The 25,554-nt window shown below is 37.9% G+C and overlaps 1 protein-coding gene across 2 annotated transcripts; it reads left to right on the top strand.

Moving 5' to 3' along the window:
* Positions 1–220: 220 nt before the first annotated feature.
* On the top strand, positions 221–23,626 carry LOC113052734 (paxillin-like). 2 transcript variants are annotated; one of them, XM_026217155.1, is made up of 14 exons: positions 221–518; positions 14,201–14,409; positions 15,101–15,183; positions 15,378–15,517; positions 15,630–15,822; positions 15,907–16,042; positions 16,528–17,757; positions 18,651–18,917; positions 19,089–19,472; positions 20,092–20,238; positions 21,360–21,533; positions 21,815–21,896; positions 22,246–22,394; positions 22,846–23,626. In XM_026217155.1, the coding sequence occupies exons 1-14, from the start codon at positions 506–508 to the stop codon at positions 23,110–23,112; spliced, it is 3,474 nt and encodes a 1,157-aa protein (XP_026072940.1). In that variant the 5' UTR covers positions 221–505; the 3' UTR covers positions 23,113–23,626. The 2 variants fall into 2 exon arrangements, with proteins under 2 accessions (XP_026072940.1, XP_026072941.1); XM_026217156.1 differs by lacking the exons at positions 16,528–17,757; positions 18,651–18,917; positions 19,089–19,472 and having other exon boundaries at positions 251–518.
* The last annotated feature ends 1,928 nt before the right edge of the window (positions 23,627–25,554 follow it).

Here is a 25,554-nt window from a genome sequence, read left to right as displayed (position 1 = left end):
TGAAAATTATAGTTTGGAAGATTTACAAGGCGGATGTTAACATACAAAATAAATGACTATTATGGTAACGTTGACATTGTCACATTTTAAATGCTGACAGTTTTAACAGTCGATGAGAGATTTTCAAACGTTAATACTTATTACTTTCCGAAGAAGTACATGGTTTACACCTACACACGACATTTAAAAAAATTTGATTGAAGCCTGGTATATTTAATAACATAAATATTACTATGTGATAACATACCTATTCATAAATATGTGAAATGGAAAGTTTGGGGCTGGTTCTCGACGCTGTTTCGCTCTTCGGCCGCCAGGGGTCGCTGCAGGGGAGTGAGTTCCTCTGTTCTGTGATGTGTAGGGGGTCCAGTATGGTCCAGTCACACAGACCTGCGTTTAGAAGAGCAGGAAAAACTTCAGCAGAGACGTGTCTTCTGAAAACGAGCTTTTCACACTGTTCTCAAGACTCGGATCAGGAGCGGAGCACTTCTGGAAGCGCGCGAACATGGACGATCTAGGTAAAGACACCCAAATTCCCACATGCTGTTTACAGAGAGACACAAACATAGCGGAGAAATGAGTCTGAGAGAAGCTAACTACAGTAGCCAGTGAGCTAACGCACAATATCAGGGATACAAAGTAACAGTTCACTGACCGCGACGTCACAGAGATACAATGTAACTCTTGACGTTCCATTCTGCGGAACGCGTCATTAATCTGTTACAGTTACAAACTGAGTCCAGCAACTTTAGGCTGTGGGAAGCATCTTTAGTCAAGAAATGTTCTTTATCTCTTTAAAGTGAATCTCGGTGTCGCACATTGTTTGAAATTAAGTTTGTCATTAATTTTCCTTTATAAATTCATTAAGAGAATGATTCCAGGTTGTGGCTCCAGGAAAGAGAAGAAATAGATTAGAATCACAGATTTGAAATGTTCATTAAGAAATCACTTTCTGTAAAGACATGTGATTAAAATAGCACATTTGACAGGTATTTTTGCCTGATTGGAAAATGCATTCCAAATGGAGCTTTATTTGAACATGTTTAAATACTCAGTGTAGAAAATGTGAAGAAAAAGTGAGGGCCTACTGAGGAGTTTTCACAGACCTGTCAAGCTTTTCATTTCAAGCTAGTTTGCTGATTTGTTTGTACTCGCAATAGAACTGTTTTGAGTGATTTATTAATAATAGATGAAAGACTATACAGCCTTATTTTTACTGATTTTGTGAACTGCTGGACAGATGATAACTTTAATGAACTCCATGTAGATGGGCGTGTCCTCTTGGGGATGAACTGGCCACGCCCACAGCCACCCACACCCCACTGCTGGCCATAATCCATAATGCTTCCTCATTAAAAAAAGGTCCTTCTCCTGTTTTCCTCTCAAATCAAAATCTTGATCTGCACAGATTTCTCTTCTGATTCAGATGAGATGACTTTTTCACTGGAGAAAGCAATAGATGAAAGACTCTTAATGATTGATTTGTTTCTTACAAACACACAGCTTTCTCAGTCATGAGGTGACGGACTGGAGTCTTGGTGAGGTAAACTGTTCCTTTAACGCCAAAAAACATGGGCAGATAAGCTCAGTTATTTTACTGTCCAAACTACGCATTGCCTGTTATTACACGGCTCTCACTCTGATTGGTCAGTTTCAGCACAACACTGTATAACAGAGCACTCATCCGGGCAGCCTTCCGCTTCTGCTGTCTCTACAGAGTCAGATAATAAAATAATTTGATCTCAGATCAGCATTTGCTCAAAGGTAATAGGTTCGATGCAGTGAATGCATGAACTGATGAACTGCATAGCTTGGATTCAGTGTCAGTCGCTGGGATAAAAGCCTTTGCCAAATGCATAAATGATAATGTATGTTAGTTTCGGATGTTGTCATGTGATAAGTGGGCTAATGCACAGCTCGTTGGTCATTATCACTCGATTGTGCTGCAGTATTGACTGGCTGACTCTGACATACGAGCAACAGTTGCATGTTGTTTCCAGTCTCTGTCGGCTGGAGAATGAGGTGATTGTGTTCTGTCCCGAGCCGGAGTGACAGACGAGTGCGTGCCGGCCGGCCGTCAGTGTGTTTGAGCTTGAGTTTGGATCTGATGCTGCTCTTCAGCTGTTGGCATCACACGGGGAAGTCCAGCACCTCGGTTTGGACTGGGGGAGGGAACTGACTCACTCCAGGGTCAAAGGGCAAACGAGAGGAGTTTTTCCAACCAGCTGCACAGTGGAATGCTTTATTAGCTTCCTTAGAGGTGATCAGTGTTTCGGATTAAGAATTAGCCTGCGGATCAGGCCAAATGACCTCAAAATATATTTGGCCATTTAATTTATTTTCTCAGATAGCTACTTCACTTCTTCCATTTTAATGATTTGATTAAGCGTACTGTACAGCCCTGCTTTTGATTTATGCATCCAAATTCTGTGACATTCTGCATTAAACTGTAAAATCAGTGTTTGTGACAGGATTCTGTGTTTCCATGTTGGGTTTGTGTGTAAGTGTATTAAAAATTTAGAGCCAGAGGAAGTGATTCCTAACGTCCCGACCCCAACACGGCTTCCCTGAGCATAAGCAGAATTCATATAAAGCTCAGTATTCTCCCCTGTGGTGATCCAGAGATCTGTTTATGCTCACACACACACACACACACTCTCGCTGTTAAAGACGCTGTTGTGGTCATAACACACAGGTGCACAATGAGCGTGTTGTTCAAGTTAATGGTGTTTCTCATCTGGGACGAGTCGTGGAGGTAGTAATTTGTGGGGAACGGCAGAACAATGCTGATTTGTCTGTGGAAGAATTTGGCTTTGGCCCACTCAACCACAGCCTGCTGAAACACTAATGCTGGATCAGACGCTCTTTTACATTTCTAGTGGACAACGTAACACAGACTGTGTTTTTTTTGAAGATATCTTATCTGTTTAGATTGGAATTCTGTCCTAATTGGGCACAAACATTATACACGTCACCACATTTGATCAGCTGTTAAATTTCTGTGGCATCAAAATCTCATTCCTCATGTGTTAAATATCAAACGTGGACCGAAGAGAATCATTGCATGAGCTGAGAAGCATCAGATTTTGTCTGATCAAGAAAAAAAATAAAAGCATGCTGTATGTAGAGTTATGAAACACAAAAAAAGTTTGGAAAGAGGTCAATAAGATCTGCTAATGTTTATGAAAGAGACTCTTCTGCTCACCGAGGCTGCACTTGATTGAAAAAAAATAGAGGAAGAAACTGTAATATTATGAAATATTATTGCAATTTCAAATAAACGTGTTCTATGTGAATAGATCGTAAAATATAATTTATTCCTGTGATGCACAGCTGTATTTTCAGCATCATTCTTCCAGTCTTCAGTGTCACATGATCTTCAGAAATCATTATAATATGATGATTTGCTGCTCAAGATACATTTCTGTTTATCATCCATTTTTAAAACAGTCGTTCTGCTTCGTATTTTCATGGAAACCAGGATTTTTTTCAAGTCTCTTTGATATATAGAAAAGTTAAAGAACAGCAGAAATCAGATTTGTTTTCTTTACTTGCTGAATAAAAGTATTAATTGCTTTAAAACATTTGTTCTTTAAAAAATCATTGTGATTCTTCAGAACACGTTCACACATCTGATCGGCTTTGATTTTGTTGCACAGCTTTTTCTCTGTCTGTGCACTACAAAGGGTTTGTTACTATTTACGAAAAAGGAGGAATAGAAAAATGACATGGCAGAGCCCCAGACACAGACTAAATTCTCCCTTCTCAAAGCACACTCACAAACACACACACACACACTCCTCCATGGCCACAGCTGCCCTCAGACCCAGGTTTCAGGGTCTTGTCTCACTTCCTCAGGAAACCCTTGAGAAGGAAGTGGCTTTTGTTTTAGACCCACTCAAGAAGTTCAGAGTTTCTGAGATGAGTCTGAGAGGTCTTGGTGTGTCCTTGAACACTAATCAACATCCTGTCTCCTTCATTTACTCACCCTCATGTCACTTCAAACCTGTATGAGTCTCTTTCTTCTGTAAGAGAAGATATTTTGAAGAACGTTGGGGTGCAATCAACATTGTATGGACAATAAATCCTGAAACTGTTTTTAGGACCACATTTGTTTGGGTTTTACAAAAGAAAGAAGGTCGAAGAGGTTTGGAATGATTAATCGAAATAAATTGTGAAAATAGTGATCATGAAACGGCAAATGGTGTAGTGTTCAGTTAAATAAATATATGCACTTCATGTTTGGGAGTGAAGCGCAGCACTGTTCATTTACACATGAGCAGCTCGTTACCTCCCGGTGTATCTGTGTCTCAGTTTGGGTCACTTTAATGAGCATTTTGGAATGCAACATAAAACATCTTGATAAATAATCATTAATAAGAGTAGATTATGAAGGGCTTCCCATCAGAATAAAAGTTTGTTGGTTTAACATGGTTTGAAAATGAAGAAATTAAGACAGCCTTAAATATTAGTATTGTAATTTTACAGTTGTAATGTAAAATCAAATTCTAAGTATTGTTGTTGTAAGTGCTAATGTTTTTATTTTAAAGTGTTAATATATTTTGTATTTATTAGGTATTTTTATATATTATATAGTTACCGTAGTAATAATTATTACTTTTTTTAAATTATTTTCTTTTATTTTTTTATATTTTCTTTTCTTTTCTTTTAATATCTATATTGATATAAAATCACAAAATGTTGGCCAAAATAGGCAGCCCTACAAACAAGTACAGCAGACTGGAAGTATTTTTAAATCGCATTCTAAAAAAATTAAAATAAAATCCTTTTCAAAAAAAATCACAAGTACATTTTCCCAATTTTTTTTTTCCATTACAGCATCTTACAATCTTTCACTGCATTAAATTTGGATCACCGACCATCATATTTGGTTGTTTGAAAACATTTTCAGTTTTCTCTCTTCAGTTAGTGTCAGTCCTAATCAAAAGCATTTCATGATACCCTCAGATTGTTGAGAAGTGCAGGTCAAACACACATCACACACACATCTGAAACGAAGGCCTTTTATGAGCTCCATGAAGTAAAACACACAGAATACTTGAAGATTAGCTCATTAAAGTTAGCGGTTATACCAGCAGATAGTCTTCTGACTCATTATTGTGTCATTTTTAGAGTATTGGCCTGTTTTCAATTACGCTCATGGAGCGACGGTGAGGCTTTGCCATGTGTTTGCCTGCTGTTCTGAGGTGATTCAGATGAAAACGCTCGGACGTGTTGGCCTTTTCTCTCTGTATTTTGTTCGAAGTGGTTTTCAATGCCCCCTCCCTCTCTCCCTCTCCCTCCTTGGCGGGCGTCTGTCCTGACACACAGCGCTGATTGTTTTCCCGATGGCCTTGGATGTTCCAGAACTCATAGTTACAGCAGAATTCCTCCCACATGAGTGGATTTGGGAGACACTCCCTGTCTAAATGCTGCACTGGACTCATCAGAGGTGTGTTTGAGACACACAGGGATGTACGGATAACCAGTGGCGTGAATAAATATTATAATGCTTTCATGCAGTTATTGAAAAGCAAGCAACATTAGGACATTTTGTAATGTTTACATCCTTAAAACCAATGCAAATCCTGAAAAGTAATCTCTAGAATTGCAAATCCCCAGAACATGATAACTTGGGATGCACTGCAAAAGATATAAGACTTCTTTTCAGAGATCGTTTCTTTAATATAAGTGTGTTTTGTCTTGCTTTTTAACTTGTTTATACTTCAAACACGATGATGAATCTGCTAGAACATGAAGACAAAATACACTCATATTCAAGATACAGTTAATGAAAGCAAGTCTTAATATCAAGTCATTTTATCTTGTTTCAAGGATTTTTGGATAGTTGAACTGGAAACAAGTCAAAAATATATATTAGGGATGGTTTCAGTTGCTCTCAGAATGTGAATGCTGAAAGCACTTATTGTTTGTAATGTGTTTCTTTGTTCCTCTTTATTAGTTAATATTTGCTTGTTTTGAAGCTATATTTATATTTTAACAATTCTTAACACAGTTAATTAGATTTATCATTGATTATTATTTTTAAATGTGCTCATAATTATAAGTTATTGAATAAAAATGCACAAATAAATTTGATATTCAACGCCATCAAACTCATTAACTGATAGGGGAGAAAATCTGTTAATCAACTATAATCGGATTGTGATTTTTTTTTTAAATATAATTATACAAGTAATTTAATTAAAGTGCACAGATAAATGTAATATGCAAAGTCGGTAAACTCAATAATTAACCAGATAAAACTTTAAATAAATGCAAATTGGATTGCGACATTGATTTAATAAAAATACCCAAAGAAATTGATGCTCAAAGTTTGTAAACTCAAATTAATTAGAGGAAAAATATAATTTAATTGGACCAAAAGTTGATTTGTAGTAATTGTAAAAAGTACTCATATTATAAGTAATTTAATATTAATAAAAAAAATGCAATTATTTTCAAAGTCTTATTTAATAATTAATTTGCATAAACACATTAATTAATAAGATTATAATTGTAGTTACAATTATAATTGAATTTTGATTGCCTGAATCGAATCAGAAGGATTGTGAGGCACTCTTGTCCCAGTATTTGTGGTCTCCGTGGGTCTCTTACCAGGTTTAACACGGTGAATAATGAGTCAGCTACAGCTTATCTAAATAACCATCCAATCAGATCTAAGTGTGCGCGACAAGTCGTTGGTTGTTCTCACTTCTGCGTAGATGTATGTGTCCAGAATAGACACGGGACCCCCAGTCTGCTTGGCTTGAAGTCCCATTGGGAAGAGCTTTTATTTTGGCCCCCTCGCACCCCACCTCTTGCCTCTCTGTTATAAATATCAGAGTAAGTTGGTTAGATGGTATAGAGTTTCCTTTGGTGAGGTCTCCAGTTGTAAACAGGCAGAGTTGACCAGGTCTCATAGGAATAGTTTATTGATTTGGAGAAATGTAGCATTGCCTCTGGATGATGATGCTCTGCAGTGAATGGGTGCCGTCAGAATGAGAGTCCAAACAGCTGATAAAAACATAATAATAATCCACAGCTCTCCAGTTCATCAGTTAACATCTGGAGAAGACAAAAGCTGAGTCATTGTTAGAAACAAGGTTTTTTAACCTAAAATTGTTGTTTTTGACTAATATATCATTTATCCATAATATCGCTTCCTCCTGTGTGTAGGTCGTCTGGTCTGAATCAGGAGAGAAATCTGCACAGATCAAGCACCGTTTACAAGCCGAAACAGATCTAAACAAATATGTGTGTGGATTCTGATGAGATAGACAACAGGAGATGGGCTTTTTCACTGGAGGAAGCGTTATTCTGAATTATGTATTTCATGTGGAAGAGACTGTTTAAAATTAGTGTCTAAATGGATTTGTGTCTTACAAATGCACAGCTTTTCACTTCATGAGATGCTAACTGATGGACTGGAGTGCTGTGGAGTACTGTGATGATTTTATCAGCTGTTTGTGACGTATTAAAGTGCTCCTATTATGACTTTTCGAATATTGTCTTTCATGCAGTGTGTAAAGCAGCTGTCAGTGAATATAAACGATCTGCAATGTTCTGAAGCTGAAAATGCATGACAGATAAAGTTATTGTCTCCCAAAATAAATTATTAGATCTGAACATCCTAAACAAGTCGTTAGTAATTCGAATCCACATTTGCATAATCCCTGTCTATGTTCCACATTGGTTGGCCGAGACCAACTTGACCCCGCCCACAAACACTTCATTTTACTGATGACTGTTTCTCGAATCTCGAGGAGTTCAACACGGATTCACAAACCTTGCTCTTGAGAGATGAATCAGTGTCCGGTTTATTTGGCTCAGCTGACTCCACTGATCACAACCGGTAAATATGATAAATTATAGATGTGTATATTTTCAATCGAGCGTTCATAATACAGAACTGTGGAAATAGGAATATCGTTTCCGGCATGAGCTGAACACGGTGGACCAATCACAACAGACTGGGCCATCTGACCAATCAGAGCAGAGTATAGGTTCACGGAAAGGCGGGGTTTAGAAAGACTGAATCTAGAACTGCTTCAAACGAATCATTCGAGAATCACTGGAAAATTAGGTGATCAATGCATGTTTTGAGAAACAAAAGCATTTTTTTGTCCTTGCATGCATGTAACCGTACTGTAGGAGGCTCCCAAAACAATATTAGGAAGCTTAACAATGGCATAGTGAGGTACTTTAAAACCTAGTGGTTTGAAGGATAGCGGCAAAGATGGGTAAAAACTTTACTTTGTTTTGATGCTTCAAAACCCGTTTTGTCTTTGACCCATATATAACCAGCCACTTAGTTTGTCAAGGTGCATTCTGGGATTGCCTTCTCAGAGGACAGTCTAAAATGAGGCATCTCAGAAAGCAATGTGATTACGCTGCTTGCGCACAAATGCTGCTTTCAAATTCAGTATGTTAAAAGCGTGCAGCGTACGATGAGAGGAGTTTGGTTGGCAATCTGTCGGTGTTTAATCCAGTCTGACAGTGACATCATGGACTGGAGATCTTGCAGTGGGACTGTAGTGCGTTCACGGTTTCTGGTATTTTTAAATATAGGTGGGTGGGATCGTTCCAGTGGAATAAACACCAGTCATTGTGAGGCTGCGAGCGCTACATTCCTCTCGCAGTGTCACAGTTCAGCCCACACGCCCCCTGCCTGTCCTCCCTCTCTCACTCTCCCTCTCTCTCTCTCGCTCTCTCTCTCCCTCTCTCTCTCTCTCTCTCTCTCTCTCTCTCTCTCTCTCTCCCTCTCTCTCTCTCTCTCTCCCTCTCTCTCTCTCTCTCTCTCTCTCTCTCTCTCTCTCTCTCCCTCTCTCTCTCTCTCTCTCCCTCTCTCTCTCTCTCTCTCTCTCCCTCTCTCTCTCGCTCTCTCTCTCTCTCTCTCTCTCTTTCTCTCTCTCTCTCTCTCTCTCTCCCTCTCTCCCTCTCTCTCTCTCTCTCTCTCTCTCTCTCCGCTCTCTCTCTCTCTCTCCGTCCTCTATAGTGTTTCTTTGGCAGCTCTCTGATGGAATGTGTGGAATTCTTTGCTCGGAGTCTAAGTAGGAAAGCGATAAAGTGGGAAACTGCCTCATTTATGAATAATTCAATGAAAAACGACTCTCTGCAACACTTTATAATATGTGTTCCTTGTTAGTGTAACACCTTTTCAGATTCGGTTTCTTCAGTTGCTTTTTATAAACCTCTCTCTGCTGATGTTGATGTTATATACTCCGCTATGCAGAAGAATGAGACTATAACAGCTTAATGCTGTAGCTAGTTTGTAACATGTTTAACATGCAGCGTCTTTTCACATGACATGAAGAAAGAGATCTAGTCTTTTATTCAGCAACGACACATTCAATTTAAAAAGTGACATTAAATACATTTACAATGTTACAAAAGATTTAAATAAAAACAGTTCTTCAGGAGTTTTTTTTTTATTCCATAAAACAATCGGGAAAAATGTCACAGTTTCCACAAAAATGTTCAACATTGATAATAATCAGAAATGTTTCTTGAGCAGCAAGTCATCATATTATTATGATTTCTGAAGATCATGTGACACTGAAGACTGGAGGAATGATGCTGAAACCATTTACCATTTATTTCCTGGTAAAATAAAGGTAAAAAATTAAATTAAATTAAAATTGTAGTAATATTTGACAGTAGTACTTATTGTATCTTTGATCAAATAAATGCAACCCTGATGCGCAGAAGAGACTAAAACTTTTTTTTTTTATCTTCCCGCCCCTAAACTTTTGTATTAGTGTATATGTTGTTTAATTTTTGTTGTTGCTTGTTTTTTACAAACTGAGTTACATGTTAAAATTAGTATTTTGCTGCGTCTCAGAGTTGTTTAACCCAAAAATATTCCAGTATGACATTCAGTAACCCTAAAAGAGCGGAAGTTCGGCTTCACACCCGTTTGCTTTCTTGATCACCTTCACTAGCATTGGTTAGTAATGTTCTGATGAAATGAGTCTCAGAGCCTCCCTGACTCATCACAGATCCTGACTCAATACTGACACACGTTGGTGAAGTCAGTGAAGCTGTGGCATTGACATTTAACACTTGGAGCCAGCTTGCAGTCTTGTAGAGAGCTAACATTCACCAACAATCCTTCATTTATCTTTTTTCTGCTTTTACAAACCTGGCAACTCCCAAAACAGGATAGCCATGTGGTGTTCAGGATATCCTGTCTCTGCACTTTTGTTCTAATGCACATTATAGCTAAAACACAGAAGGGTGGTTCAACTTTTGGAAAATGAACTCTTTAAATGCACTTTTATCTTTCTTACTAGTCACATTTTTATCTATTAATTTCTAGTAGAGTTATTTTTTTAACTATTATAAATACTTTAATGTGGTGTAATTATTTATTATTTTTCATTATTCTTTTATGTCTTCATTAGTTAACGCTTTATAACTTGTTTTTTATTCATAATTAATTAAACCTTATTTTCAGTTAGGTTAGAGATTAGGATCCAAAAGACATGAAAATAAATGCACAACTATAAATGTGTTTATAAAATTTATATTCCAACAAAAAATGTTTGAAATCATTACATCATTAAAAATATGCTGTTTAAAAATTGTATGTAACTCTTTTTATTTGAGTGTTGAATAATGAAATGTTATTAAATAAGCTTTATTGGATGTGACCCATCAGTGATGAAGCATTGCATTAGTCATGGTCATCTTCACTGCTGTGGTCGAGGCATGTGTGGCATTGATTGTGTTTGTGCTGTTTAAGGTTGTAATGATTGTGCTGGGCGCTGAAGCCCTGAAGAGTTTATTTTCAGGACGTTTGCATTGACTGATCTCCATATACGTCATGCATTTAAACAGCCAGGGTTAACCATGGATCTTGCTAGATGTTCTGCATTTCTCTGTGTGTGTATTGTGTAAATGTCTCACACCAGTGGTCTGTCCATGCACATTTTGCATGCAGTTTTTTTCAGTGACCACACCTAATATGCCTGATTAGTTTAGGATGTCGGATCTATCTACACACACACACACACATTTTTATTTACTTATTTTATACACACCATTTTTAACACTGCAAACAAGCAACCAACACGCCTGGAAGTTCATGAGTTTTAATTGTTTTGTTACATGTTTTTATTCATAGCCTAATTCCCATATACTTCCATTGTATTATTTCATAGTTTAATGGTTATGACTTCACTGAAATGCAGGAGATAGTCATAAACAGAATGTTTAGACACTGCATGTGTCTGAGGGCAGGACAGGGTTAATGAATGGCGTCTGCTGTGTGTGCATCCCCCTCAGACACACACACACACACACACACACACACTCATGTACTAACACCCAGGTGTGAGGGAATGTTGGGATACATTCTGGAATCCGCTCTCGTTCCCATGAGTCCATGTTACTGATCTTTGCTCTGTGTAGGCAGCATTAATGCATCGCGTGTTTGTGATCTGTTTTAACTTCTAAGCCAGGACAGTAGCAGACAGTACTCCCTTTTATTGTTAAAAATAGAGTGAATTCAAGAAAGAGACATTTAGATGCTGTTTCCAGTTCACTAAAATTCTTACAAAGTTCATGTTTTTTGCCAGTTTTACTGTTTGACCAGTGAATGTCTATGAATAGTTGTTTTATTTCTGAATAAGGGTCTTCTAGAAATACATTTGATTCCATTATGAATGCATTATAAAATCATTTAGATTCTGAATGATTTGTGAATGATGTTTGAAGTCATTCATTCCGACTGGTTTGTTCTTTTGAATCAATCAAATCAGTCATAACTCTTTTAGAACTGAGTGTAAATAGAACAAGCTGACATTAGAATTTTGTTGTTTTCTGGTGTGTGTTTTCGTGTGAATTTTTATTCAGTTTTAAAGTACAAACATGTTGTTATATTTAGCATAAATGTAACAGTAGCATGCATGCATATTTATGCATTTAATATAAAGTTTCTGTTGGTGGCTCAGAGGAGGGTCTCACGGTTGACTATATTAACTTTGCAGGCATGTCAATTTGCTAATACTCTAATGAGAGTTAGTTGACATGTAGTTGCAACAGAATGTCTAACTGTATAACAAAATAGTTCAACCCAAAGATCATTTCAATTATAAATAACCATTAAATAATGCTTATTTTTGCATATTCAGTGTATAAAATACTGTGGAAATAAAGGATGATCTCACTGAATTATGTATTTTATTCTAAATATGATGGATGCAAACCATATAATTGAAATTATTATAACATCAGTGCACAATCTACTATCATTTGCACACTTTCATTTTACTTTCACTTTCAAATAATTTTTCATTCAGCTGTGAATATTGCACTTTTTATAAGCAAATATAATTTCAGTCTTTCTAGTTAAAATTTTATAAGCAGTGTGTTGCTTTCTGTTTTATTGTAATTATGTGTGAAATTAACCAGTGTTTTCATAAATAATTATTGAATAAAATTATTTATATAATAAATTAGTGAATAAAAGTAGATTGTTTCAACACCAATTAATAGCAATTAAACTGCTAGGTTTAAATGTATAAAATAATAAGTAATACTGCTATTATTACACCATTTAAAATATTTTTGGACACTAAATAAAAACATAACTTTTGAAGTAGGTTTAAATGAAAATACTATTTCTGTCTTGTTTAATTCATGGCGTTTGAATTTCATTTTTGTGGTATTTACTAGCAATTTTATGAGTGATAATTGTTTCCACATTTTTTTTCCATTTAGTAAAACCTGAAATGAAAAATTCTACCAAAGCCATATTTTAAGTATGATTAGATTGGTCCCATTCAAAGACATTGTAAAACATTAAATGCACAGCGACTGATCTCTGTCTTTAATGGGTCGTACTGTGACATGTGGCAACTAGACAACCAGTCTATACTAAAAGTGGGCACAACGGTGTCAAGATTCAACACTTAATTGCATTTGCAGACCGGACTGTAGTTTTCTGCTCGATGTTGGATGATTTAAATGTATTTATGCATCTCATCCTTACAGTAGTGGACTGAACACGTGTAATTCTGTCACAGTTCCTCGTATTGAAGGGTCTGTTCCTGAGGGGCAGATTGTGTTCATAGCTCAACTCTTACTGCAGGATCAGAACGAGTACGGTGACATAAGCTCAGCGTGACGGATGTGTTGACAAGGTCTCTGTGGTCCGTCACAACAGGCGTTTATCTGCCAGCTGACACGACCCAGAGACAACGACAGAACCGAGTTGAATAATGTCATAGCTAAGGGCTGTTGTGTGATGTAATGCAAAAAGTGGACTACCTATATCCCCTCTTGTGTGTTGAAACTGAACTGAAGCAGTTTTCTGTTTAGTTTCTGTGAGAACAGCCCCTGTGGGAGGGTCTTTGGTTCCGGCGCTTAGAGCTGTATCAGGACTGTATTTAGTAACATGAATGAGGATGCTTCGAAAGACTGGAATGCCTGACCGACTCAGACAAGCAAACATCATATCTGTGTTTGGAGACACTCACTCTCTCTCGCTGATGGAGAGGAATATCATGCAAATTAATCTTATTTTTATGCCTGTTGTTCTTTGAGACTTTACTCTGATTATGTCTCTAGCTGCATTAGAGTTTTTTATTATGAAATAAAAATATTTAAAATTATTTTAATCCTTCGCAAACATAGAGTACCATTCAAATATTTGGGGTTGGAAGGATTTTTTTTTTTTAATGTATCTTTAGAAATTAATACTTTTATTCAGCAAGGATATATTAAATTGATAAAAAATTTATATTAAATTAATGTATAATTTTACAAACGATTTCTGTTTCAAATAAAATTGTCAAATTATTATTATATATTTTTTACTTTATTCATCAGATAATATTGAACAATAAATTGTGTCATGATAATATTTCTCAACCATATAAACTCTTTCTATTGTATTTTTGATCAAATAAATACAGCTTTGGTAAGCATAAGATATTTAAAAAAAAAATTTGACCACAGTTTTTTGTTTTGAATGAGAGTGTATTTGTAAGTTTTTCTTTAAAGGGAAAGTTTTTTTTTAAACAAATGAGTTTGATGTAATATTGACAGCAAAACAGACTTTTATATTATGATAGTCAGAGGGAGAGCTGCAAAGGTCATGCAAAACAAAACCTGACTAACTTTGAAAGGAGTTCTTTCCTTGAAGTAACTTGAGGAAAAGTGCAATAAAAATGTGTTTCTTCTTTTTGCACAGACGCATTGCTTGCAGATCTTGAGTCTTCCACAGCCCATATCTCCAAGTGCCCAGTGTTTCTACCCGAGGAGACGCCATATTCCTTTCCCACTGGTGGACACCTCTTCCAGGATGAATCTCCTCCTCCGCCGCTGCCCCCTCCTCCCTCAGCGGAGGCCCTGAACGGATCGCTGTCCCCGCAGCAGGACTCCCAACACTCCTCACAACAGGTTCAGCACAAACTATCTTACGACTTTCCGAAATAGTTAGTCATATGTTATTTCCACATCACCTCCCTGTGTCTTGCTAATGGGTTTGCTTATATGTACAAAATACATATTTTGTAACTAAAGTTTGATAGTTCTGTACTTTATCTTGGATTCACAAATGATTTTGCTTAGTACTCAGATTTTATATTGAGCATTAAGTGGTGACCCAACACAAAACCAAAACTGTTGTATTAAGTCAAGGTTGCCCAAATGTTTTGTCACCTTAAATATTTACTTGAAGTTCCCCTGAGTTTTGATTTAATGTTTCAATAATTCAACAATTGTTCATGTTCCTCTGATTAAAGAGAACCGATTTTATGGATAATGGTCACCTGAAATGCTGGACAACAGCTTGATATGTAATTATTATTATTTATTTTTTTTACAAAACATAATGATTTTCTTTTCATAAACTCACAAACCCAATACAGTTCCCTAGAAACCCTAGTTTATGAAACCCTGTACTAAGTAAAGAAAATGTTAATTCATTACAATTTGAAAAATTACTGAAATAAACCAGCAATATGAAAAATTATTAACATGAACACCTTCTGGACTGTGGCACGCCAGTAAAGAGTTAGTGATGCATTACTTTTGTAATATAGATTTGCATAAAAGTTATGGATTTTGTTTTTCTTGTGTTGAAACTCAGTCTCTGGGCTCTGCTCATAAAAGCACGTTGTCTCGGGACAGCAGTCCTCCAGCCTCGCATACAGAAGAAGACCACGTTTATAGGTGAGTTACAGTATCACAGATAAGAATTGACTGATAATATAAGACTGATAAACTAATACTGATATTGGCCAAGTAAAAAAGGTATTAGATATTTGTCATTCTATGATGTGAGTCACTATAATATCCCTTCCTTTGACCCATGACCTGGTATTATGAAAATTTAAACCTTAAATGGACCACTTCTATTGGTCTAGTTTTCCTAACAAGCAGAAGCGTTCAGACTCTTCGGCCGCAGCTATGACTTCTGCCCTGGGCAGCAACTTGTCTGAACTGGACCGCCTTCTTCTGGAACTCAATGCTGTACAGCAAAATGCCCCATCTTACTCCACAACAGGTAGACATGAAAACACACTTAAGGCATTCCACAAAAAAAATTATTACCATGCATGAATATACTGCTTTGATTATGGCTCAAGTAATGGCACTTTGAAACTAACTCTCTGTAGAAGATGCTGCACCTCCATTGCCGCCCTGCAGTGTTGCCCACTATATCCAGGAAAATGGCGCCCACCCAGGCATCGCACTGACACCGGCAGCCCAGGACAAGCCTCAGAGGAATGGTACGAAGGGGACAGAAGATGGCCGTTCCACTGTAGAAAGTCTTCTAAATGAGTTGGAGAGCTCTGTGCCTTCCCAAACGTAAGACCACTCTCAACTCTAGATGGAGAAACATGGATTTTTACATTGTGGGTTTTAATGGAATAATGTAATTTGCGTAAACAGGCCAAACCCCTGTGCTCTGACGAGAGTATTGACGGACGGACAGGTGGACACAGCTTCCGAGCAGCAGGGCAGAATATCAGCCACCTCCGCTACACGAGAACTAGATGAGCTCATGGCATGCCTGTCAGATTTTAAGGTGCAGAGCAATGGGAGTGTGTGTGTATGTGTGCATGTGTGACATAGAATGGCTTTAGTGGGAAAGAAGTAAGTGAGTTGTGTCTGGAACGTGTGGTGAATTATGTTGTTTGGGTGGAAATCTGAACTTTGTTTCCCAAAAACGTCATTAGCAGATTGTTGAGATCATTGGTGCCAGTGGTGTCTACAATCTGCTTGGGCGTATGGTGCTGTTGGGAAACACTACCCTGGCCGGTCTTCATCTGACCATCACAAACTTTACCACTTTATTTATTTACAAATCTGTTTCTGCTTGTCTATGTCTTTTAGCTTTAATTTCATCTCATTACTTCAACATTCTGTCCACAATCTGTTTGGTTATTTCCTCAGCTATTCTGTACTTCTCATTGAAGTTATTTATTAATTACTTCTCATTCTCTGCCTTCCTTAATCTGTCAATCTCTTCTGTTTCTCCTTTTCCCCCTGTCCCTCCTTTATGTCCTCCAGCCAAGTTCACTGGGTTCCCTGAACTCTGAGTTAATGTTTGAGCAAACTTCTACAGTCGCTGAAATCCACCCTCCCCATACAACTGCCGTGTCCAAATCCCTGTCCCCTAATTTTACCCAATATTATCCAAGTCTCTCCCCTCTTTCAAACTTTGATTTGCACATTGTGGAGGATTCTGGTGAACCGGGGGCTCCACCTCAACCATCGAGTGTTGTCCCAAAGCCTTACTCTCAACTGTCTCCACCTGTAGCATCCAGTCCTCGTTGTTCTCCAGTACCTGACCTGGGCTTGGATTCTTCCATTGAGGTTTCTGCTTCCCTGCTCTCCTCCCAGGTGGAGTCTCTAGTGGCTCTGTCTCAGACTGTAACCACGACTTCCACATCTGGAGGTGGGGACATGTGTAGTATCAGGGAGAGAAGTCCTTCTGCCAAATTGCCAAACACTGGGCTGAAGTCCTATTTACCTATTATCAAGTCTCCTAGTCCAACAAGTGCCCCAGCGGTCAGCAGATCCAATGAAAGAGTTAGTCCATTGTTGACACCAGCATCTATTCATCTGTATCTCTCTAGCTCTGAAGCAAAACCTATGAGTCCAGTCCCATCTCTTCCTATATCTCCTCTTCCTGCAGTCTCTGAATCACCATCTCTGTCTCTTCCCAAAGCTGTTTCAACCCCTCCAATCCTGTACTCTTCTTCGTCTGTAGTGGTTCCCAATTCCCCAATCCCAAAACCATTATCGGGACAGTCTGATTCAACTGTTTCTCTCAAACCCCTTCCTCCCACTTGGCTTGAATCCGCAAAATATGAGCCATCTCTTGATGATGCCTTGGATAACCTTCTTGCCATGAGCTTCAGCAGGCCTGAGAACGAGGCTCCAATCACAGCATCAACTGCCTCACAGCTTGCTTCAGAAGTGCAATCAGAAGTTTACGAGGAGACAAGAGTTGCAGCCGATCGCAGCAACATTTATCCTGACATTCACACAGAAAGTGAAGTTGGGGATGGGCTCTTGGAGGATCAGTCGGACTGCAGGAGTGATCTTGACTGGGCTGACATGGAACTGAAGATGGCCTATGAAGGACCAGATGGCTCCTTGACCCCCATGACTGAGGCAAGCTGGATGGATGACTCCCTCACTCCGTCATCTTGCCCTGGAACCCCAGATGCCCAGATGGACATTCCCATGCTCCATATGGCTGGCACGGTAGACAGGATCTCAGCCTCTGGACATGTATGGATAGGACTGCGATGCTTGTTGATTGGAATGCTATGTAATTTGGTTTGGAGTTATTTCAGACAAGTCTTGCAGTGGTTTGATAGCCAGCATCTTAATAAATGGTGTCCAATCTTGCTCCTAGAAAGCCACCTTTATGCCTAATTAAACACATCTGAACTGTGCAGGTGGAAATGTGCAGGAAGGTGGTTGTCCGGGAGCAGAACTGAACATGCCTAAATTTAACCTGTTAGTCCGATGGTTGAAAGTCATAACTGTTAATCTTCACTCTGAATTACAGTGTTATTCTTCCTCTAATTGTTTAGTTTACACTCCATTTATGGTCAATTGTAATTGTAAGAACTTGTATGTTGCTGTGTCTGCACTTGATATAACCGGTGGTACCAATGGTACATTGTGCACTTGATAACTAACAGTAACTTAAAGGGATACTCCACCCCATAATAACATTTTGTCATTAATCACTTTACCCCCATGTCGTTCCAAACCTGTTAAAGCTTCGTTCGTATTCAGAACACAATTGAAGATACTTTGATTGAAAACCGGGAGGCTTTTGTCATACAATTTTTTTTACAATACTTTTCTGGACCTTGACAGTGTAACTTACTTTGAAGTCCATAGGACTGACAAAAGCCTCCAAGACATTTAAATAGTCTTAAATTATCTTAAAAATATCTTAAATTGTGTTCCGAAGACGAACTATCCCTTAAAAAAAACAGTGCTAACCACCACCATGTGTGCAACTCCTAACTATTTTATGCTAACTGATTTTGCACCTGAATGGCATCTGAATGCTTCCCTAGTCCCTGCTTGTCTTTATTGGTTTCTTTGGAGCATAATAAACCATTCTTGAGGCATGTGGCATCTCAAGGAGTTTGTACTGCTCCCAGATCAAATCAGTTATTAGACGTACCAAGGAGATTCAAAACGTCCACCCCATGTACCGAGATGGCCTGATACGTAGGAAGATGGGCCCCCTGATTTTCCACAAGAGCAACTCCCAGGACCGGCTCATTGAGGAACTGCAAGGCAAGCTGGGAATTGCCCATAAGAATCGTCCAAAAAAGCAGCAGCCAGATGATTGGCTCACAGAAGGCGTCATTGTCATGTCCAACCCCAAGCGCTCACGGGAAGACCACAACAGGGAGGTGGATAAGGTAGACGGGAAGGATCTACAGATTTAGCAAATTCTGTTTCCATTCAATTCCTGTAAAATACTTTTGCTTAATTGCATTGAAGTTTCTCTTTAATCACCTGCTTCTTTCTTCTACATTCCTACTTTCCATCTTTTCTCTCTCTTCTTCTGTCTGATTGGTGTCTTCCTCTAGATAATCATACCTCCAGAGTCTCCTCTTCCACAGAGGAAGGTGATTCCACCTCCCCAGTCTCCCCCAATCCCTCGCCCCCCTCCCCCTGCTGAAGAACCAAAGCGCCCCTCTCCGGTCAGATTAGCTCCTGTCCCTGTACCTCCACCCCCACCACCTGCCCCTTCCCCACCTCTAAGAGAGCCCACGCCTCCTCCCCAGCCAACACCACCTCCAGTTCCATCCAAGCCCCTGACCCCTGAACCTGTGGAGGTTCCAGCTCCTTCCCCAAAGCCCAACCCTGCACCCCAACCCACACCCCCACCACTTTCCCCTGTGGCACCACCCAAAGTGCTGGTGTCAGTTGGCTGCCAGACGGAGTATGACCCACTCTTCCCTCCACTGCAGGTGCAAACATGCTGTGATGCTCTCATTCTGTCCTACTGTCCTCTTTTAGAACAATCACAAAACTTCTATGGATTTGTGATTTGTAAACTGAATGTTGTGTGCTTGAAAGCTTGGAGATGTTTTGTGTGTGTGCTCAGCCTCCTACTATGGTCATAAATATTAGATTAGATTAGATGAGCCCCAGGGAGAGTTTGAGACAAGCACTCGGTTTGAGGCTGTGTTGTATTGATTAGGTTTGTTAATATTTGATCTGTGAATTATGTGATTGGATTACTAAATTATGTACTAAATTATGCTGTCAGTAGTATTATAAAATCTTGAATACACTCACAGTTCGGTTTTGATGTATTCCATAAATTTTGTGCAAAATATGGGGAGACAAAATGTAAATTGGGGACATTTTTCAATGTAGTGGGACACTGACAAAAATTAAACAGATTTTATATTTACGTGATCAAGAACTGTAACTTGAAAGAAAATAACATAATAATATAGTAATTATATAACAATTCTGTTCCTTCCGACATTTTCATCTTATTGATCTTAAGGTGGTTGTGTGTCATTATTTGCATTGAAGATTTATTTTTATTCTGGATCTTTTTGTTCTGTTTATATGTAGATTATGTCCCAGGGAAAGGGTCCGCAACCACAGGTTAATAAACTGGACAACATGCTGGGCAATCTTCAGTCTGACCTCCACAAGCTGGGAGTGCAGACAGTTGCTAAGGGAGTGTGTGGCGCCTGCTGCAAACCCATTGTTGGCCAGGTGAGGAACCAAAGAGCTACAACACAAACACACAGAGGATTATAGCTTTCAGCTAATAATAATGATACATTTTATTTGTAATGCACCTTTCTGAAACTCAAAGCACTACAACGGTTACAGAAACTAAATAAGAAATAAAAACAAAGCATATAATATATAAAAAAAAAATCAAAGATCACAGTAATAGTTACAAATTAAAAGCTTTACTAAAAAGAAGTCTTAAGATGTTTCTTAAAACAGTCAAGAGAAGAAGCATTCCTAGTAGAGACAGGTAATACAGTCTATAACTTTTTGTAATTACAATGAGGATGATGAAGGAGAGAGAGCCAGCAGAATGAAGTGAACGAGAGGGTATCGATGGTGTAACCGAATCATGGATGTAAACTGGAGATAGCCCATGTTCTGCTTTAATAACCAAAATAATAATTTTAAAATCAATGCATGATTGGCCTGGGAGCCATTGCTGTTGCCGAAGCACAGGAGCAATGTGGTGGCTTGAAGATGTATAAGTCAAAACACGTGCAGCTGAATTTTCTGCACGTGTTAAAACTGTTACACTTAATAACATTAGTAAGAATACAAATTAAATAAGATCTCAGTTTTAAAACCGTGAGTTCAAGAAAGTTGTGTTTCATCCTTGCCTTAATTTCCATCAAACAATCAGACAGAGTCGAAGAGGCAGGAGCAAGATCAGGCTAATATAAATCTGGATGTCATCCGGATAACAGTGATAGCCTTCTGGATAATCTGCCTCAGAGGAAGCATATAAACACTAAATAAGATAGGACCCAAGACTGACCCTTGAGGCACACCATCACATTAACACTGTCTGTCCGGACCTAAACCCGGTTTGAAATGTTTCTAGAAGACTGTTCATAGGAAGACGATGTTGCAGTTGGCCACAACCACACACTCAAGAACTTTCTCCAGAAAAGCTATATTTGAAATAGACCTGAAATTGGAAATTTCCGCAGTATCACTCCCTGGCTTTTTAAGAACTGGCATGACTGCTTCCATTTAAAAGCGAAAAGAGACATTCTTAGTTAAGATTACATGCTGTGTGTCTAGGTAGACAGATCTGGACACATCTAAACAAAAGATGTATGTGTGTTTCTGTACAGGTGGTAACTGCCATGGGGCGCACATGGCATCCAGAGCATTTTGTGTGCACGCACTGCCAGGAAGAGATTGGTTCCAGAAACTTCTTTGAGAGGGAAGGACAGCCATACTGCGAGAGAGATTACCATCATTTATTCTCTCCGCGCTGCTTCTACTGTAACGGACCCATACTGGATGTGAGAACAAACGATTTTTCAGTCTGAACAGCAGATTAAGGACATTCAATATGTTTACTTGAGTCGATGCAATCCATTTTTATATGTGGCCAGATTTGTGTTCAGTGCGAACAAAGCCAGTGTTTTTTATGTCAGCCTTTATGCATTAATTTAGTGCCAATTCAATTGTAAGTATTTACTGTTTTTCATTTTGATTTTTGAGACACAAGTGGAAATCAGTTCCTGTGGTAATTGACAGCTTGCTACAGATTATAAAAATCTAAATTGTTGTAACCTTACAGAAAGTGGTGACAGCGTTAGATCAAACATGGCATCCTGAGCACTTTTTCTGTGCTCAGTGTGGGGCGTTCTTCGGTCCTGAAGGTGAGTAAATGCTTACAGAAGGGTCTGATCATTGGGAAGTACCCACAATTACCCATATTATGCTCGTTCACAAGTTTGTAATTTTATTTTTCCTAGAATACATTTACACTTTGCATAAACATTTGCATTAAAAATACAAAAAAGCATAATTGGTGTCCTTTAAACTAAAAGGGCGACAAAACAAATACTGAAATAAAAAAGAAAAATTTGTAATGAAATGAAACTTTTGGACTCCACTGTTGACTTCTTAAGCTAACAGGCACAGACGAAAAGCCACCTGACTCTTTTCTCTTGTTTTTAGTATTGCATACTTGTTGTAAATACATCTTTGTTCCATTTTTTTTTTTAGGATTTCATGAGAAGGATGGAAAGGCGTACTGTCGTAAAGACTACTTCGACCTCTTTGCTCCTAAATGTGGAGGCTGCGCTCGTGCCATCCTGGAGAATTACATCTCTGCCCTGAGTGCCCTCTGGCATCCTGAGTGTTTTGTGTGCAGGGTTAGTGTATGACAATGAAAGACCTTTCAATTTTTTACATGTTCATTTGCTTTAGTTTTGAATATACAGTTGGTCAGAAGTTTGGAATAGTTTAAATGTCTTTAATGTTTCTAGAAGTATCTTCTACTGCCTTCATTTGATTAAAAAAATACAGTAAAAACAGAAATAATGTGAGCTTTAAATCAGCATGATAGAATGATTTCTGAATGATCATGTGACGCTGAAGACTGGAGTAATGATGCTGAAAATTTAGCATTGCATCGCAGGAATAAATTACATTTTGGAATATTCTACAATAGAAAACACTTATTTTAAATTGTAAAAATATTTCACAATATAATTGTTTTTTCTGTATTTTTAATCAAATAAATGCAGCCTTGGTAAGATTTTTTCCAAAACATAAAACAAATTGTTTATGTGGTTTTGTTGTGTGTGTGTGTGTGTGTTTCAGGAGTGCTTCACACCCTTCATCAACGGCAGTTTCTTCGAGCACGACGGTCAGCCGTACTGCGAGGTTCATTATCACGCCCGCCGCGGGTCGCTGTGTTCCGGCTGTCAGAAACCCATCACGGGCCGCTGCATCACAGCCATGGGCAAGAAGTTTCACCCTGAGCATTTTGTCTGTGCCTTCTGCCTCAAGCAGCTCAATAAGGGCACCTTCAAAGAGCAGAACGACAAGCCTTACTGCCAGGGCTGCTTCATCAAGCTCTTCAGCTAGAAAGATGTCTGACTGACTGACTGAGTGTGTGTGTGTGTGTGAGTCTGCATATTGTATTGTTTGCCTCTCTTGTGTGTATGTTTATATTTGATAATCAGGTTCTTGACGTCCCCACATGTCATTGCTGGTCAGATTAAAACGTTTGTGCCAATAGTACGTGCTCTCAAAAGCCAGGTTGTTTTTAGAGGAAAGTTTAGCTGAGACCGTTGAGTTCTTTTTAGAGAAAGTGTGTGAATGTGTTCTGCTCACTGGATGAGCTGGAGACACTGTTTGATGATGAGAACAGTTCAGGAGGGATGATGGGAAATATGTGCAGTGTGAACGTATGAGACACAATCAGTAGAGGTAAATGAAAACAGCTAAACGAGTGACTGGAAGTCACAAATGAATAACCAACTGGAGCCATTCATTACTGCTGACTTTCATGAATTAATCCAGGTCATATATCAATCTGAAAGATAAGAAATTATATTTTTCAATAAAAACATTTAAGCCATTTTAAGAATATATATATATATATATATATATATATATATATATATATATATATATATATATATATTCGTATAAAATGTTGCATTGTGACATTACTTTCAGAAAAATTTGACACATTTTCTACCTTATTTTTCAATATTGTGTTACAAATAAAATCTAATTCTCATTACTGTAATATGATGAAATAATATTCTGTCCAATAGCAATTTTTTTTTCATATAATTATTAACAGTATTATTACTGTATTTCTTTTTTTTTTTTTTTTTTTTTACTAATAATATTCAGAATGGTGTTGTTGTTGTTGTTGTTTTTAAACTATAAATCCTTCATTGTTATTATTCCTAAAACACAAAATATAATTTATTGTTCTTTCTTTTTATCTAGGTGTGAAATATGGCCCTGAAATATTTTTACTATGAAAACATCTAGCGTTAAATTTCACCTCAAAGAATTGCTACTTTTAGTGCCTTGTTTTGTAACACAAGTTTAACTGAATTTAAAAGTATATCAAACATGTAGTTTTAAATACAAGATATAACATGAAGTTTTAATTGAGAGACTAAAGTTCAGATTATTCCTCATGAAGTCTGTGGAGTCATTTCTAATGATTAGTTGAATTATTACTGACATCTGGAGCCCATAGATATGAATGTATCCTACTGTTAATGCTCACTTTTCCCGCCGTATGCGTGGAATTCACGGGAGTTTATGCATCTCATCTCAAAGTGTTATTTTATTAAAGGAATATATGGGATTAAATAGACACAGGAAATCATTTCTACTTGTTCTTTCATTTCTTAAATCAAATGCAACCACCTGTTTACAGTTTTCAAAGTATAACCACGACATTGGTTTCACTGTAAACACATATTTCCTTTCATTTTTACTATCTGGTGTCAATTGAATATAATATTTAACCCAGAATATTCCAGAATAGTCCTCTTTATGAATTTTTGTAGTAAGAATGACTGATAATTCGAATGATCCACTCGAAGGAATAGTTCATAGTTGAAAATGTGTGTTTGTTTCTTCATCAGATTTGGTGAATGGGTGCCGTCAGAAACAGCTGATAAAAACATCACAATAATCCACAGCACTCCGGTCCATCAGTTAACATCTGGAGAAGACAAAAGCTGTGTTTTGTGAGAAATTGTAACTTTTTAACTCCTCGATCTGTGCATTTTTCTCTCCTGATTTAGACGAGATGGCATTTTCACTGCAGGAAGGACGCGTTATTATGATTTGTTTCTTACAAACGCGCAGCTTCTGTCTTCTCCAGATGTTCACTGATGGACTGGAGTGGATTAGTGATGTTTTTATCAGCTGTTAGGACTCTCGTTCTGACGGCACCCATTCACCGCAGAGCATCCGTTTGCTGAGACACTGATGCAATGCTACATTTCTCCAAACCTGATGAAGAAACAAACTCATCCTAATCTTGGATGGCCTGAGGATGAGCACTCTTCCATCATATTTTCATTTTTGGGCAAACTACTCCTTTAACAGAAATCAAAGATGTGATATTGTTCATCTAAATAGCTGTGACAATATTGTGCAATTCTCAACCTTTGATTTCAGTATATTGATTTGATTGCAAGTGAGTATCTGTTATTGTCTTGCTCATTCTCAGAGAAAATGTAAGACCATATTATAACTGCTGTATTATGATATTGTGAAATACTATACTAATTATTTTCTCTCTCTTTAAGATTATTATTGTTTTTTGTTTTTCTTCAGTTTTTCATAAAAGTCTTAAATGTCTTTCAATCCTGTTAAAGGGTGAGTTTTGAAAACTCGTGGTGTTATGAAGGGGTGACTCGATGAAGACTTTCTTATATTTTTAGAAATGTGTTGTCACTGGAAATAGAAGTGATATTCAGATTAAGAATATTGAATATAAACAGTCCCTGGTGTGATTGCAAACTGCAAATATGATATGTTGGATTC

This window comes from Carassius auratus, chromosome 33 (genome assembly GCF_003368295.1).
Source record: "Carassius auratus strain Wakin chromosome 33, ASM336829v1, whole genome shotgun sequence".
In the NCBI taxonomy this organism is placed as follows: domain Eukaryota; kingdom Metazoa; phylum Chordata; class Actinopteri; order Cypriniformes; family Cyprinidae; genus Carassius; species Carassius auratus.
Note: the sequence above shows the minus strand (reverse complement) of the source record. Positions and strands in the feature narration are given on the sequence as shown.

Bases quoted from the DNA above. Each gene is read 5' to 3' on its own strand.
- LOC113052734 (XM_026217155.1), top strand. The intron at 14,410-15,100 runs GTTCAGCACAAA...GTTGAAACTCAG, and splicing joins CCCAACACTCCTCACAACAG to TCTCTGGGCTCTGCTCATAA. The intron at 15,823-15,906 runs GTAAGACCACTC...TTGCGTAAACAG, and splicing joins AGCTCTGTGCCTTCCCAAAC to GCCAAACCCCTGTGCTCTGA.